This window comes from Crinia signifera, chromosome 2, assembly GCF_055691185.1.
Source record: "Crinia signifera chromosome 2, ASM5569118v1, whole genome shotgun sequence".
Lineage (NCBI taxonomy): Eukaryota > Metazoa > Chordata > Amphibia > Anura > Myobatrachidae > Crinia > Crinia signifera.
The window spans coordinates 242,011,917-242,027,093 of NC_139218.1; the positions used below are offsets into that span (position 1 = coordinate 242,011,917).

At 42.7% G+C, this 15,177-nt stretch overlaps 1 protein-coding gene across 3 annotated transcripts in view; it reads right to left on the reverse strand.

Moving 5' to 3' along the window:
* Positions 1-2,497: 2,497 nt before the first annotated feature.
* LOC146060658 (RCC1-like G exchanging factor-like protein) overlaps positions 2,498-15,177 on the reverse strand; it is a 71,938-nt gene continuing 59,258 nt past the window's right edge. For all 3 annotated transcript variants that reach the window (XM_083174101.1, XM_083174103.1, XM_083174104.1), the window contains 5 exons: positions 10,354-10,535; positions 8,459-8,546; positions 7,833-8,006; positions 4,340-4,425; positions 2,498-2,948 (listed from right to left, as the gene is read on the reverse strand). In XM_083174101.1, the coding sequence (XP_083030227.1) occupies positions 2,871-2,948; positions 4,340-4,425; positions 7,833-8,006; positions 8,459-8,546; positions 10,354-10,535 (608 nt within the window). In that variant the 3' untranslated portion in view covers positions 2,498-2,870. The remainder of the gene's footprint in view (positions 2,949-4,339; positions 4,426-7,832; positions 8,007-8,458; positions 8,547-10,353; positions 10,536-15,177) is intronic.

Sequence of the window (15,177 nt, forward strand, 5' to 3'; positions counted from 1 at the left end):
TGTAGGTGAAATTTCCAAATTTCATTTTTTTTGCAGATTTGCAATTTTAATACATTTTTCTAAGGAACACAGTAGATTTTACTAGAGAAATGTGACTAAAAATTGATTCCCCCAATTCTTTGGTTTTCATAAATATCCTATATGTGGCCCTAGTGTGCACGGTGACCAAACCACAGGCTTCATAATAGAAGGAGCACCTACTTGATTTTGGAGCCTCCTTTTTATGAGATTATTTTTTAGGCACCATGTAGGTTTCTAGGCACCATAAGATGCTAAAAGTTAGGTACCCCCCCACAAGTGACCCCATTTTGCAAACTACACCCTTCAGGGAATTCATCTAGGGGTATAGTGTACATTTCAAACCCCCAGGGGTTTCACCAATTGTGGTACAACTGGGCAGTGAAAATGAAAAAAAATAATTTTTCATTTTCACAGCTCAGTTGTATCAAAATTGGTGAAACCCCGGGGGGTTTGAAATGTACTCTATACCCCTAGATGAATTCCCTGAGGGGTGTAGTTTGCAAAATGGGGTCACTTGTGGGGGGGTTCCACTGTATGGGTGTTTCGGGGGTCATTCAACCAGAATCTGTGCTGCAAAATCCAAAAATCACTCCTTCCCTTCTGAGTCCTGCCATGCACCCAACTGGTATTTTTTGGTCACATGTGAGGCATTGCCGTACCCGGGAGAAATTGGGGCACAGATTTTGGGGTGCTTTGTCTCCTTCATTCCTTGTGAAAATGAAAAATTTTGAGCCAGATCTGCATTTTTGTGTAAAAAAATGTAATTTTTTACACAAAAATGCAGTTCTGGCTCAAAATTTTTAATTTTCACAAGGAATGAAGGAGACAAAGCACCCCAAAATCTGTGCCCCAATTTCTCCCGGGTACGGCAATGCCTCACATGTGACCAAAAAATACCAGTTGGGTGCATGGCAGGACTCAGAAGGGAAGGAGTGATTTTTGGTGGTGGAATGAATGGCGGGTGCTATGTCGCATTAGCAAGACCCCCGAAGCACCAATACAGTGGAACCCCCCCACAAGTGACCCCATTTTGGTCACCAGCTTTGGGAGGGGGGCTGGCGCTGCGGCTGGCGGGGGGGGTGGGAGGGGTGCTGGCGCTGCGGCAGCCGGGTGGGTGGGAGGGAGGGGGGCTGCCGGGTGGGAGGGGGGGGGGGCTGGCGATCGTTGGTGATCGGTGCGGTATACGCACACACACACACACACATATATATATATATATATATATATGTGTGTGTATATATATATATATACATATATATACATATATATATACACACACATATATATATATATATATATATATATATATGTGTGTGTGTATATATATATATATATACACACATTTGCACATTTTTTAATTTTAATTTATTTTTAACTTTTCCAGCAGCAGCATGATGCTGCTGCTGCTGCTGCTGCGGGGGGGAGGGGGGAGGAGGGGAGCGCAGCGTGCGCTCCGGACGTAGCGGTTGAGCCGCTGGAGCTGCTGCTGCTGCCGGGTGAGTGCCCGGCGGGTGGGAGGGGGGTGCTGCCGCTCGGTGGTGATCGGTGCTGCACCGATCACCACCGTTTTCTGTGTTACCGAGCGGCTTAGCCGCCGGTAACACAGGAAACGCTGTGATTGACTGTTCAGATTTGAACAGCCAATCACAGCGATCGCCGACCGGGGGGGGCACCCCTGCCCCCCCTGGGCGACGAGGGGGGATGTCTGCTGTCAGGGACAGCAGACATCACCTAACTGTCACTGCGTCTCTAGACGCAGTGACAGTTAGAAGTCATGACGTATATATACGTCAACGGTCGGGAAGTACTTCCCGACCATGACGTATATATACGTCAAATGTCGTGAAGGGGTTAATGGTAAAATGACATATAGGGGGAAATTTACTAAAGGAAATTTGTAAAAAAAAAAATAGGTGTATTTGTATCCAGAAATACACTTATTTTTGGGATTTACTATCCCAAAAATATGGCAATTTGTATTCGTATTGATGTGCTATCAATATGAATACGAATTGCCGCATTTTCGGGATGGAAAATTGCAAAAATAAGTGTATTTCTGGATACAAATACACCAATTTTTTAAAAATTTCCTTTAGTAGATTTCCACCAGATTGTCATTTATTTTGACACCCCCCCCCCCCCCCACGTCATACCGAAGCGTGGTGAGCGGCCGCGGTACGTGTCTGACCAACTTTTTTATACCCCCACTATCCACGTCATTATAAGCGTCAAAATCGCATGCCATACCATGAAATTAAATTGTGTTCTCTCCCTCCCATCTTGTCTCATCTGCCACTGTCCCAGACAATCACAAGACACGGGCTGGACCTGGGATTGCGGTGTGCCATTTTGAAAGGTATATTAGTCACTTCTGATTTCACTATAGACAATGTATTGCAGCGTATACTTCTCTGACTTGACAACATCGAGCGGCCTATATACACTTATAGAAAAACACAGCCACACAAGTACATGCTTAAATAGCAATTTTAGCCTTTATTCTTCCTCAATAAACCAACTTAGATTTCACATGAGGGTTAAAAATTGCTCCAGTCATGGTTTCAACACAGTCTCCCTCACTGGGTCATAAGTTCATGGTCAGCATTGGTTACTCCATTGTATAAGATGATGTGCAGATGACAGAAATGTTTGGTAATTCCTTTCTTGTGCCAGACACTGCTCACTTACACTAAACAAGTCAGGAGGATTCCAATTTACACTAAACAAGTCAGGAGGATTCCAATTTACACCAAACAAGTTGCATTAGTCTGTCTGACAAGTATCTTCTGAAACCTCTTGTGCCAAGTCCAGACAACATGTAACATGTGCACCGAGCAAATGCTTTCTTCTCAGGTAATTGATTTCACGAGTGCCATCATGTGGTCAACACCACATGCAACTTCCACCACTTCTCCAGGAACAGTTACCTAATGAAAAAGTAAAATGCAAGCATCATCAGCATTTTAGGACATTTTAAGGTTGATGAAAGCCTAATGATGAAGGTAGAAAATAAAGAGGCATCAATATTACAGTTACTAACTACATTCAAACAGGATATTTGCTTTCATGTTTTATGTACAAAAATCTAAGTAACATAAAAGTAGTGTAATGAGTACAGACAAGGTGTAATGTGTGCTCCAAGCTCACGGACATAACAACGTCAGTGACAGCCACCAGAAGTCATGACCTTGCAAGGGCTATTCACCATGTTCTCCAGATAAACCAGTCACAGCTGGAAATAATGCGAGGATCCCAGGTAATATCCTACTTTATCCATCTATCTGGATTTTGTATATCTGTTACCTTATTTTACAGTGCTCTTTACGTATAGCTTGTAATTTATCACTGCTACCTTGAGTCTATTTTAGATGCAAGAGCCACCGCTTATCCTGTAGCATGTGTTGGGACACATTCTGATTTGGCTGTATATATACACAGTGCATATCAAATTCTGCTGCCCATTCTTCACCATGCATGGTCATAATGTTGTCTGCTCTACTGGGTGAAGGACTGTCCTGCAAAGAGGTCAACACCATGCCCCCAATATCCCCACGCACCAGGGGCTGCGAGCAGTGATTATATTGATAGCTAAACCGTGCTCACCTTTACACAGTACTTTGCTATAGAAAGCACTTTTATAAATCAACCCTTTAAATACTTTTCCTCTTTAGAGTATGAAGAATTATTATGGCACTTAGCAGGGCTATGTGAAAAGCCTTTTTTTATGTAATTTCGTGCTGGTGAATGGAATTTTTGCAAAAAATATGTAAAGAGAAATGGAATTACTTTATGGGCAATGCAACGATAATCATTATCAATACAGAAGTCAAAGTAGCCTTTATTCAAAAGCAGCATATACTAGCGGAGGATATGTAGCAATGTTATGTAGCTCCTTAATGCAGTGGTTCCCAAACTGTGTGCCGTGGCTCCCAGGGGTGCCCCAGGACACATACAGGGGTGCCCTGGGTAGGTGGTCCCGGACCAACTCAAATTATTAATGGTTAGTTATTGTTGAGCAAAACCAGTGCTGGCGGCTGCCAATCATAAAATGTGTACAAACAGAAGCAAATCCTACCCTTTACCACATAACTGACCATAAAGATCACATATAAACACAATCTAATTATTATTTTTTTGGCGTAGGGGTGCCCCGAAAAAATTCTGATACTCTAGGGTGCCGTGATTCAAAAAAGATTGGGAACCCCTGCCTTAATGTATCGTGCCTAAATTGTTCTAACTATTACCAGTAAAGATGAACATCTTATAACCGCATGTGTCACTGCAGATAGACCGTGTGGTACTTCTAATAATATCTTACCCGCCATGGAAAATATTGATCATCAAATCGACCGGTACCTAAGCAACCTCTCATGTTTTTACCCCACACAAAGAGTTCCCCGAGGTCTGTAAGAAAAAGCAATAAACACAATGTTTAATCCTGAAGAAATGCCATGTCTGATCTGAATAAGTTGATAAAATCCATCATCCACATAAAGCAATGCACCCGATTTCAGACAGAGACTATGAATGTTCCTGACTTTCTTATATATTCTGAATACTTCAGGATCATCCCACAGATTACAGAGTAGCTCTTGGCTTTGGACACTATACAAAACACCAGCTAAACAATATTTATTATTATTTCTTAACAGTTTCTTATATAGCGCAGCATAATCCGTTGCGCTTTACAAAAGGAGACATCGATACAACAAACTGGGTATTTACAGACAGTCAAAGGTATGAGGGCCCTGCTCGCAAGCTTACAAGATCATGCCAAATCGAATTTGTCTTTTACTTCATTATAAATTATATATGAAGTACAGGCAAAATAAATAGAAGGTAAGCTGAACAACCCCAACCCTTATTTTACCTGTGTAACTTGTCTTATATGCAATACATTCTGTATCACATAGATAATAGGAAGTGTAGGCTTTCTTTTATTTTTTTGCAAAGTCTATTCTTAAAGTGAAACTAAGGTTTATATACAATGGAGTGTTGTATACCAGGTACCAGTGACATAACAATAGAGGGGATGCGGTCATTTGGTCTACTGCATTATGGTAGAAAGTCATTAGGTCGAATCCATTAGGTCGACATGCTAAAAGGTCGACATGACTCTAGGTCGACATGGGAAAAGGTCGACATGATTCTAGGTCGAAAGGTCATTAGTTCGACAAGGTCATTAGTTCGACATTGTCTATGTCGACATTCACAAGGTCGACATGGAGTTTTTCCACTGTTTTTTGAGCCAACATGTGCCGACAGGCGGTATTTCATGCCCTACCATCCACTAGGGCGTGGTGGGAGAATAAAATAGTGTGCCGAGCGTAGCGAGGCACCGTGCCCGACGCATCGCGAGCGCAGCGAGCGATGCGAGGGGATGCAGTGCACTTTAAACTGTGTCCATGTCGACTGTGTTGACATTCAGGTAAAAAAAACAGTGAAAACCCCCATGTCGACCTTGTGAATGTCGACATATACAATGTCGAACTAATGACCTTGTCGAACTAATGACCTGTCGAACTAATGACCTTTCGACCTAGAATCACGTCGACCTTTTCCCATGTCGACCTTTTCCCATGTCGACCTTTTAGCATGTCGACCTAATGGATTCGACCTAATGACTTTCTACCATAATGCAATAGACCAAATGATCCCAACCCCAATAGAGGATGCAGCTACTATTAGGCCTGGCAGTTTACGGGGCCCTAAAGGCAATCCCACTGAAAAATGTAGACTTTTTTTTTGTAATCAGTGTTGCTGAGTGCCAGATTTGGGGCTCGCCAGTTTACTTACTGTGAGGGAGGCAGGAGTTGGAGCTGTACAGAATGTGTGTGCCGAACCACTTACTGAAGAGAACCCAAAAGTGTAGCTGCAGCACCAACACTATGTGGCTGATAAACGTGGACTGATTGTACTTGGACAGTGCCACATCGTCAGCCGTACAAATCCAGCGTCGCTACACTTGTCTACTGCTCCTCTATATGGGGCCCACAACGTTCTAGTTATCACCTGCCAGGTATCCTATATAAGTAAAGGCTAAGGCTGCTCTGTAGCTCTGTTATGTTATACGGCAGCCACTAGAGGCCGCCCCACAGACCAAATGACTCCTTTGTGTGCAGCAAGCAGTCACAGCTGAATAGTGAAAGCGATCATGCAGGGAGATTTTACAGCCTGCTGCTAATTAATAATAATTAATAACATACTGATCTGACAATGTCACACTTGCTGCATATGCAGAAAGACACTTAAGTCTATTACTTTGTTGTAATCATGTATTTTTAGTTGTATTATGAACCATGGAAGGTAAACATAAAATTATGCACAGAAAATGCGGATTTAAGGCCAGCGAATGAGAAATTTTAGCCCAGATTTTTTTTTACCAGAATACCTAATTTTAGTTTTGATAGGTGGGATCCAATGTTAATTCAATCATATGATTATAGATGAATAATATCATCTGCATCTATAGAAAGATATACATACACACATACACCACTATACTCCTACATAAACTTCCTCCGATATAGTGGGGAAGTTTATTGCACCCGCCATACGCTGCGTACTCTACACCCCCTCCTTCGTATACTATGCTGCAAACCCAGGTTAATTGCTATCCCGGGACATGGCAACAAGTAGCAGCAATAACCAGGAAACAGATGCAGGAACTCTCAGACGTTCCCGCTGCGCTCAGAGCAGAGGCACTGAAGGCAGGTACCGGCAGGGGGAGAAGGTGAAATCAGTCTGGCAGGAAGGGGTGAGACCCTGTTTGGGATAAGCAGAGAGGACTTCCAGAACTATGCCAGCTCCTGTGTGAGCAGCAACCCCCCCTATAATCCAGCCTTGGTGTCCATCATTTTGACAGGCTATTAACTAGTTCTTACCATAATGACCAAGACCAAAAACACGGATTACTGATCGTGTCCTGGATGCTGGGCCTCTGCCATGGGTGCATGTGTGTGTCCGAACGGAGCTCCGCTGGGCCCTGTCTAGTGGCTGCTGAAAACCATAGAGGTGTAGAGCAGCATTAGGTTGTTAGTGTTCCCTCTAAGCTTCTTTTGCAGGGTTCCATCTAGTGCAGTGTGCAATTTTCCATAGATTCTGGTTTTTTTTGTTTCTAATGTAAATTTTCCAATCTAAAAATGTGCCCTGCCTGGTGGTCAGCACCCTGCCCTAAAAAAATCCTAGAGTGAACACTAGGTTTTTATTATATATTATGGCAAAGCATCAATTAAATGACTGCTTTGCACCACATGTACCAGAAGGTAGATTCTGCTCAGCTGCCAATGGCAATTTGCATGCAATTCAATCCCGGGTCCTGACTGTCGGTACGTCCAAACAGTCAGGACCCTGGCCCATTTTCAGTCCGCTTGCCAGTTTAGCGGCAGGCAGGATTTAATCTCCCGCCTGCCAACCTGCGAAAACAGTCTGCGATCTCGACAATCCATGGCAGTTTTCAGCAAAACGGGCCTGGCTGTTTTTAAAGTCGGGTCCGTTTTGTCTGCAATGCTGCCGGGGTTTTAATACCCCCCTTCATTTGCTTCACTCCATTTTAATATTTTAAAAATAGATATACCGAATAAACAATCTTTCCTTATGGAATTTCTCTCAGTGTGGGCAGTACTGGGTTGTATATAATAATATCGCTGTTACATGTATAAATACATTACTTCATTTTAGGGTACAAGCTCCTAGGTTTCATCTACTGTATGTGACATGGCATTTTTATTATTGGATTGATGAGGTGCTAAACCCACACAGCAATGGAAACGACCCGGTCCAGCATTCACACAGTTTGTAATCAAACTTACTTGTGATTGCAGCAAAGTGCCCAAGTCCCGAAAAGATCTTGGTGACCCTGACATTCTGATTGAAGTCACTTAAGCCAAACAGTGTTGGAGGAATCATCACAGGGACTGCAGACTCCAGCATGCTTGGTCCTTTTCCAAGGATACCATAACCCCAAACAAAGACATTCCCATCATCTACACACATGAAAAGAAATCACAAAGTGCTTTCAATGGACGAAAATATCAAAACATAACTTTAGCATTTGGTTTTCTTCCATTTGAGATAATGGGGGAAATTTACTAAGATGTGTATTCTACTTCACATGTGATGTTGCTATGGGCAACAAATCAGACTCTGCTTCTTATTTAGCACCCTCTAGATGAAGATAGTAGACAGGATCTGATTGGTTGCCCATAGCAACATCACATGTGAAGTAGAATACACGTCTTAGTGAATTTCCCCCGATATGTTTTAATAGGCACCCACCAAATCAGCTGGTGTTCACTTAAGTAAAGCCCCTCCCACTTACTGAAAGCCACTATTAAGGAGGTAGGAGAATCACCTTTCCATGCAAACATACTGAAGCATTAACTGTAACCTAAATATACGTAATTCAAAGTTATCAATAATTTAGTTTTAAACTCACCATTTAAAAGAGCGCAGCTAGTACCACCACACGCCACCTGCTTCACCTTCCCAACATGCTGGAATGGTAAATACTGGGGAACATTAACCTAGATGACAAAGAATGGATCCTTATTATCTTTGATATTACAATCAATCAAACAAACAAATCTATTTATTTGAGGAGTACAAGTCAAACTTGTTTTGGATTAAATGGTTTTAGACTGACTTCCAACAAAGGTCATGAGAAGATAACAGGTCAGTAGCTTTAGTAGTACAATTTCCTTTGGCTTTGTCCAATCCAGAACCAAAGTAGTAAACATACCACATAGACATTAAGCATAGCACTCATAGTGACACTTATGCCACTATAACAATTCCTGCATCGCCTCATTACAAAGGTGAAGCAGCAAGAGACAACGACAAGAGTTATGAACATCTTGTTTGCTGGAGCAGGGGAGCAAGAACTCCCCAATCCAGTGATGCCCCCTTGTGCACAGATCGCATTAGCGCGCAATGGTTTTCCCTTCCCAGCTGGCTGTACTGGACATGCACAAGATCCCACCACTTCTGTGAGATCTCCTGTGCAGCCCGAAACCGGCACTTCTCCCACATATCAACGGTTCATACATCTTCCCCGCTGTCTTTTCTCTCCTCACTAGACCTTACGGATTACAGAACATAAAGAAAAAGTGAAGTCTCTGCAGATACAGTGTTATAAGATGGTAACAGGTGGTAACTTTTTTTTTTATTATTTATTAATATTTATTTATATGGTGCACACACAATACACAGTTCATTTAAGAGAATATGTAGACATTCACATAAATCCCCGTCTCAGTAGAATTTACCTAGAACATGATATAGTATAAATGTTCTCTCAGAAGCCAATTAACTTACCAGTATGTTTGTGTAGTGGGATGAAGATATAAACTCCTCTCAGGTAGTGCCATCAGCTGTCTGTATCGTACAATTTGTACAGACAATATTGTCTGCCCGCCGCTGATATGGTTAATTATATCAGCCGCGGCCCCCTTCAGCTAGTGTGTATTGGGTTTCTCTACTGAAAGGATCTACTTGTGTTTCAAGCCTAGATGCACTTTAAACTAGAGCAGGGGTTCTCAAATTATTTAGTTACCGCAGAATGGCCACCTTGTGTGGTCAGCAGACTGCACATGCATAGTAGCATTGCAGAGGCAAAAAAACAAGTGACCGCTAATGCAACAGGGAGGCAGTGGGTACTAGACTAGACACACGTTTGTCTTTTTGTCTGTTTATCTGTGATTTTTCCAATTTTTCGCCTGTTTTAATAAATTAATTAAAAGTTATGTTTTAAGAATAAAATTCTTGTTGGTGCACCACACCAGGACAAATCTTTTCTTTCCCTTTCCTTGAAATTCATTATATTTGTCAGTGGTAGCACACCCCTACAACAATACATATCCCTAGATGGTTTTTTAACCAAGAGATAAGGGGGCCTTATATACAGATCATATAATTGTAACCACCAATCTTGTGCGATTGCATCCAATCTGTGTGTACTAGGGGATGGAACAGGAAACAGAGATCTGAGGGGTCATCGGGCAGCTCCACACTCTAGTGCTCTGCATTTCCTAAGTTAGTTATCAAGGAGTCTGAAGTAACAGACAATTTAAAAAAAATTTTAGACCCGGAAAACAAGAACTGTGTGGGGACCTGAGGACCGAGTTTGATAACCACTGAACTAGAGCATTGCTGTAACTGTAATTAGTGCTGTGCTCAGGACTCTGATTACAGTAAAGACAAGTAACTTCTATTCACTAGTTTTAAAAGTTGCACCTTACAACAGCAATTCTCTGGATCACACAGTGCACTTACAAATACATAATTATCCCCAAGGAGTGATAGTAAGAGCAAAGGGCTATTAACATGACTTACTTGTGAGAGGTCAGTGATGGACGCGAGCTGCAAGTATTCGGAATTTCCCCAGCCATACACTTTTCCTTTATCCGATACTGCCAGACAACAATCTCCATAGGTGGCCACTTGAACTACTTTCACACCAGCCAAATCACCAGACAGCTTTGTAGGGACACTGCTGATGTTATAATGACCAAGACCTGTTGGAAGGTAGTAAAATAAACATTTTTAATTAAGCTACAGATCCATATTTTTTCATGTTTCAAAAATTGACATATTTAAATACACATTTTAGTGTAATTTAGGTCAAAATCAGCCTTTTGTGACTCAACTTGCCTACAGCAATTTTAATTTGGCAGCCATGCCAGACCAACATTTGAAACCAATAAAGCTGCTTTAAAACTAGCAGCTATACAGGCAGAATCTCACCAGGAACAATAAATCAAATCCTAACTACATTTAGGCCTTAATCTATGTATGCTAAGTACTTACTCACTGGCATCCAAACTAATGCCACACAAATTCCCTGAGCAGAGTGCATTTTAAATGGTTAACTTGAGCCAGCTTCATAGTTAACAATGAATACACAGCCAATAACAATACATATACTCTTATGTAAATGGTAAACCAATAGTTCCCCTTACCAAATCACAGGGCCTAATTCAGAGATGCATGTTAATTTGATATTAACGCACATCTCCTATTATTTCGGATCTGCACATGTATAGAACAGCATTGTGTATGCGCAGATAAGGGCCTGTGATGCCATTGGCAATGCCCCAAATGCAACAGCAAGTCTTAGTGTACTGCAGCCACCTCTGAATTAGGAAAAATGCCCTGAATAGAGGAGACAAGTGAATCGTTTGGAAAACGGTGCAATCGGCATAACAAGCTATGCTTACCCTTACATAGTACTATGTGAGAATCAGAACATACAATCCAGCAACATATGGTGTACTGACAGGGAAAGGCATGTAGAGGAAGCTATAGAGGGGAAATGTGAGTAAATGAAGTCTGAAATGTAATTATGCTGGAACAACATTCACAGTGTGTGTATGTTTTACATAGAATATTTGTGTTTTACAGTGAAGAGTTTCCCAATTGGCATTCACAGAACATAAGAAGGTAACGGTCAAGTACTTAGGCCAAAGCACAGGTTATTGCACCAAGCTTTGGGTTCATGGATATAGCCTGGGGTTGTTCTGGTAAACATGTTAGTGATAAGAAATCTTGAGTCCTCAAAACTGTACATGTTAGGATAGAAAATAGGAGTTTTTTTGTTAATCGGATGGAGTTTTTGGCTCCTCCCAGAGAAACAAAATCCTGGCGCTCAATCTATAGTGGTAAGTTGAATTATCAAGGAATTTATTAGAGGGTGGATAATTTCCAATTAGCTGCAGCAGGTATCAGATGAGGTCACCCGAGCTCTTCAAAAAAAGACAGAAATTGCAACAAAGTGATACTAAGCGCTGCTAATTGAGATAAAATGTATCTGCTGAGTGAATAAGATTTGGACACACTGCTTAAATTTATATCAATTTCTTTATAAAGGTAAAAAAGGATAATTAACCCCTTCCCGACATTTGACGTACATTTACGTCATGGTCGGGATGTACTTCCCGACACATGGCATAAATGTACGTCATGCCATTAAACTGTCACCGCGTCTATAGACGCGGTGACAGAGGGACGATGTCTGCTGTCCCTGACAGCAGACATCTTCCCTCATTGCCCAGGGGGGGCAGCGATGCCCCCACCCATCGGCGATCGCTGTGATTGGCTGTTCAATGTGAACAGCCAATTACAGCGTTTTCTGTGTACCGGCGAATAACGTCGCTCGGTGACACAGGGATCGGTGGTGATTGGTGCTGTTAAGTACAGCACCAATCACCACCGGGTGTAAAGGTGTCACTGGTGGTCACCCCACCTCACCCCACCTGCCCCCAAAGGCTGTGATTGGTCCGTCGGACCGACGGACCAATCACAGGCATTACACCACACAGAAAATAACGGAGACAGCCCTGCAGCCGCCATTCCGGTCAGGAACAGCGTGCAGAGCGGTCTCCGTGCCCATCTGTGCCCTTATACTGACCTGATCAGCGTTGGTGGCATCCGTGCTGCCAGCTGCTTCCTGGTTGCTGTGGTTGCTTTTGCTTCCTGGCTGCTTGTGCTGCTGCTGCTGCTGCAGCGTCATTGTGTCAGAGATATATATTGTGTGATATAATTTTGTATCTGCTGCCCCCCTTTTGTGCTGATCAGTATAAACTAACTGATCAGCAACTTTTTTGGGGTGCAGGTTTTTTTTTTATATATATACCCTGTCAGGTTGCACCCAAATTTGTGTGCCTGCTGCCCCTCACTGCTAATCAGTGTTGCATCACTGATCAGCAGGGTTGTTTTTTTTTGAGGGTGCTGTGGGGGGTTTTTTTTTAAAAAAATTTTACACCCACGGTGCTTTTGTGGGTGTCCTGTGCCCGCTGAGCGCTGATCAGTGACGGACGTTACTGACCAACATCTGTGCTCAATTTTTGGCGCAGGAGCTTTTTTTTTTTAACTTAGCACTACATACACACTACATACCCCCCGTGTTGAAATAAAGTTTGTACCCCCCCTACACTATACACGTGTTGAAACACTACACTTAAAAATAATAAAAATGTCCCAATCATCGCAAAGACTGTTTTCAGCGGAGGAGGCATATGCCCTTATTGCCTCTGACACAGCCAGTGAAGTAAGCGATGAATTTGCATTCGTCTTAAGCTCCTCTTCCTCCTCTAGTGATGAGGGACCCCCTCAAAGACGCCCCCGTAGAGCAGCTGAGACCCCCCCCCAATGATTGATCTCGTATGGACCCCACCACCAGACAATTTTGAGCCCCAGGTTCCTGAGTTTTTGGCCAACCCAGGAATCCAATTTGATACTATAGGCCTCAAAGAAATTGACTTTTTCAAAGTCTTTTTCTCTGATGATTTTATAAATTTAATGGTGGACCAAAGTAATTTATATGCCCAGCAGTTTATTGCCCAAAACCCCACGTCATCATTTACTAGGTGGACCCCTGTAGATGCAGTAGAGATGATAACGTTTTGGGGTCTGGTGTTACATATGGGCATAGTTAAAAAGCCAGAAATTAGGCAATATTGGAGTACAGATGTTCTGTACAGCACCCCACTTCATCGTATGGCCATGACCCGGACTCGTTTTGAGACGATCCTTAAATTTTTGCATTACAACGATAATGCACAGTGCCCACCCAGAGATGATCCCACCTTTGACCGACTATTCAAAGTCAGGCCGGTCATTGATCATTTCAGCGCCAAATTTGCTGAGATGTACATCCCCCAAAAATTCATTTGTGTAGACGAGTCACTTATACATTTTAAAGGAAGGGTTAAATTCCGCCAGTACCTTCCCAATAAGAGGGCAAGGCATGGCATAAAAATGTATAAGCTGTGCGAAAGTACCTCAGGGTACACCCACAGGTTTAGGGTATATGAAGGGAAGGACACAAGAATTGAACCGCCAGAATGCCCCCCCTCCCTCGTAGGTGTTAGTGGAAAGATTGTCTGGGATTTAGTGCACCCCTTCCTGGATAAGGGTTATCACCTCTATGTGGATAACTTTTACACCAGCATCCCCCTGTTTAAGGCCCTTGGTTCAAGAGGTACAGCAGCTTGCGGTACTGTGCGCAAGAACCAAAGAGGCCTCCCAAAAACGTACGTTGCCCAATTACTGAGAAAGGGTGAAAGCAGGGCAATATGCACCGAAAATATGTTGTTGGTCAAATATAAGGACAAGAGGGATGTCCTTATACTGACAACAATTCACGGAGACAGTACCACCTCCGTCCCTGTACGAGGTACCAGTACCCACACCTCAAAACCTATTTGTATCCTAGATTACAATAAGTACATGGGCGGAGTGGATCTTTCAGATCAGGTACTGAAGCCGTACAGTGCCCTGCGGAAAACAAAAATATGGTATAAGAAGCTGGCCGTGTATATCATCCAGATGGCACTGTATAACGCTTACGTACTATTCCGTTCTACCAGCCAGACGGGGACATTTATGCACTTTCAAGAGGAAGTCATAAAGGGCCTAATATTTGGGAACAAGCAGGCAGAGGGCCCCAGTACTTCTAGTACTGGCCCCCGTATTGTATCAGGGCAGCATTTTCCTAACGAAATCCCCTCCACTGGAAAAAGGGGCAGGACACAAAAAAGGTGCAAAGTTTGCTATAAAAAGGGAATACGAAAGCAAACTATTTTCCACTGTGAAACTTGCCCCGACAAACCCGGCCTATGTATGAAGGAGTGCTTTAAAATATACCACACATCTATGGATTATTAGGTTCATCATTTCACCGTGCTTCGGGGGTCTTGCTAATGCGACATAGCACCCACCATTCATTCCACCAGAATCTGTGCTGCAAAATCCAAATATCACTCCTTCCCTTCTGAGTCCTGCCATGCACCCAAATGGTATTTTTTGGTCACATATGAGGCATTGCAGTACTCGGGAGAAATTGGGGCACAGATTTTGGGGTGCTTTGTCTCCTTCATTCCTTGTGAAAATGAAAAATTTTGAGCCAGAACTGCATTTTTGTGTAAAAAAATTTAATTTTTCATTTTCACAGCCCAGTTGTACCAAAATTTGGGAAACCCCTGGGGGTTTGAAATGTACACTATACCCCTAGATGAATTCCCTGAGGGGTGTAGTTTGCAAAATGGGGTCACTTGTGGGGGGGTTCCTAACTTTAAGCATCTTATGGTGCCTAGAAACCTACATGGTGCCTAAAAAATAATCTCATAAAAAGGAGGCTCCAAAATCAAGTAGGTGCTC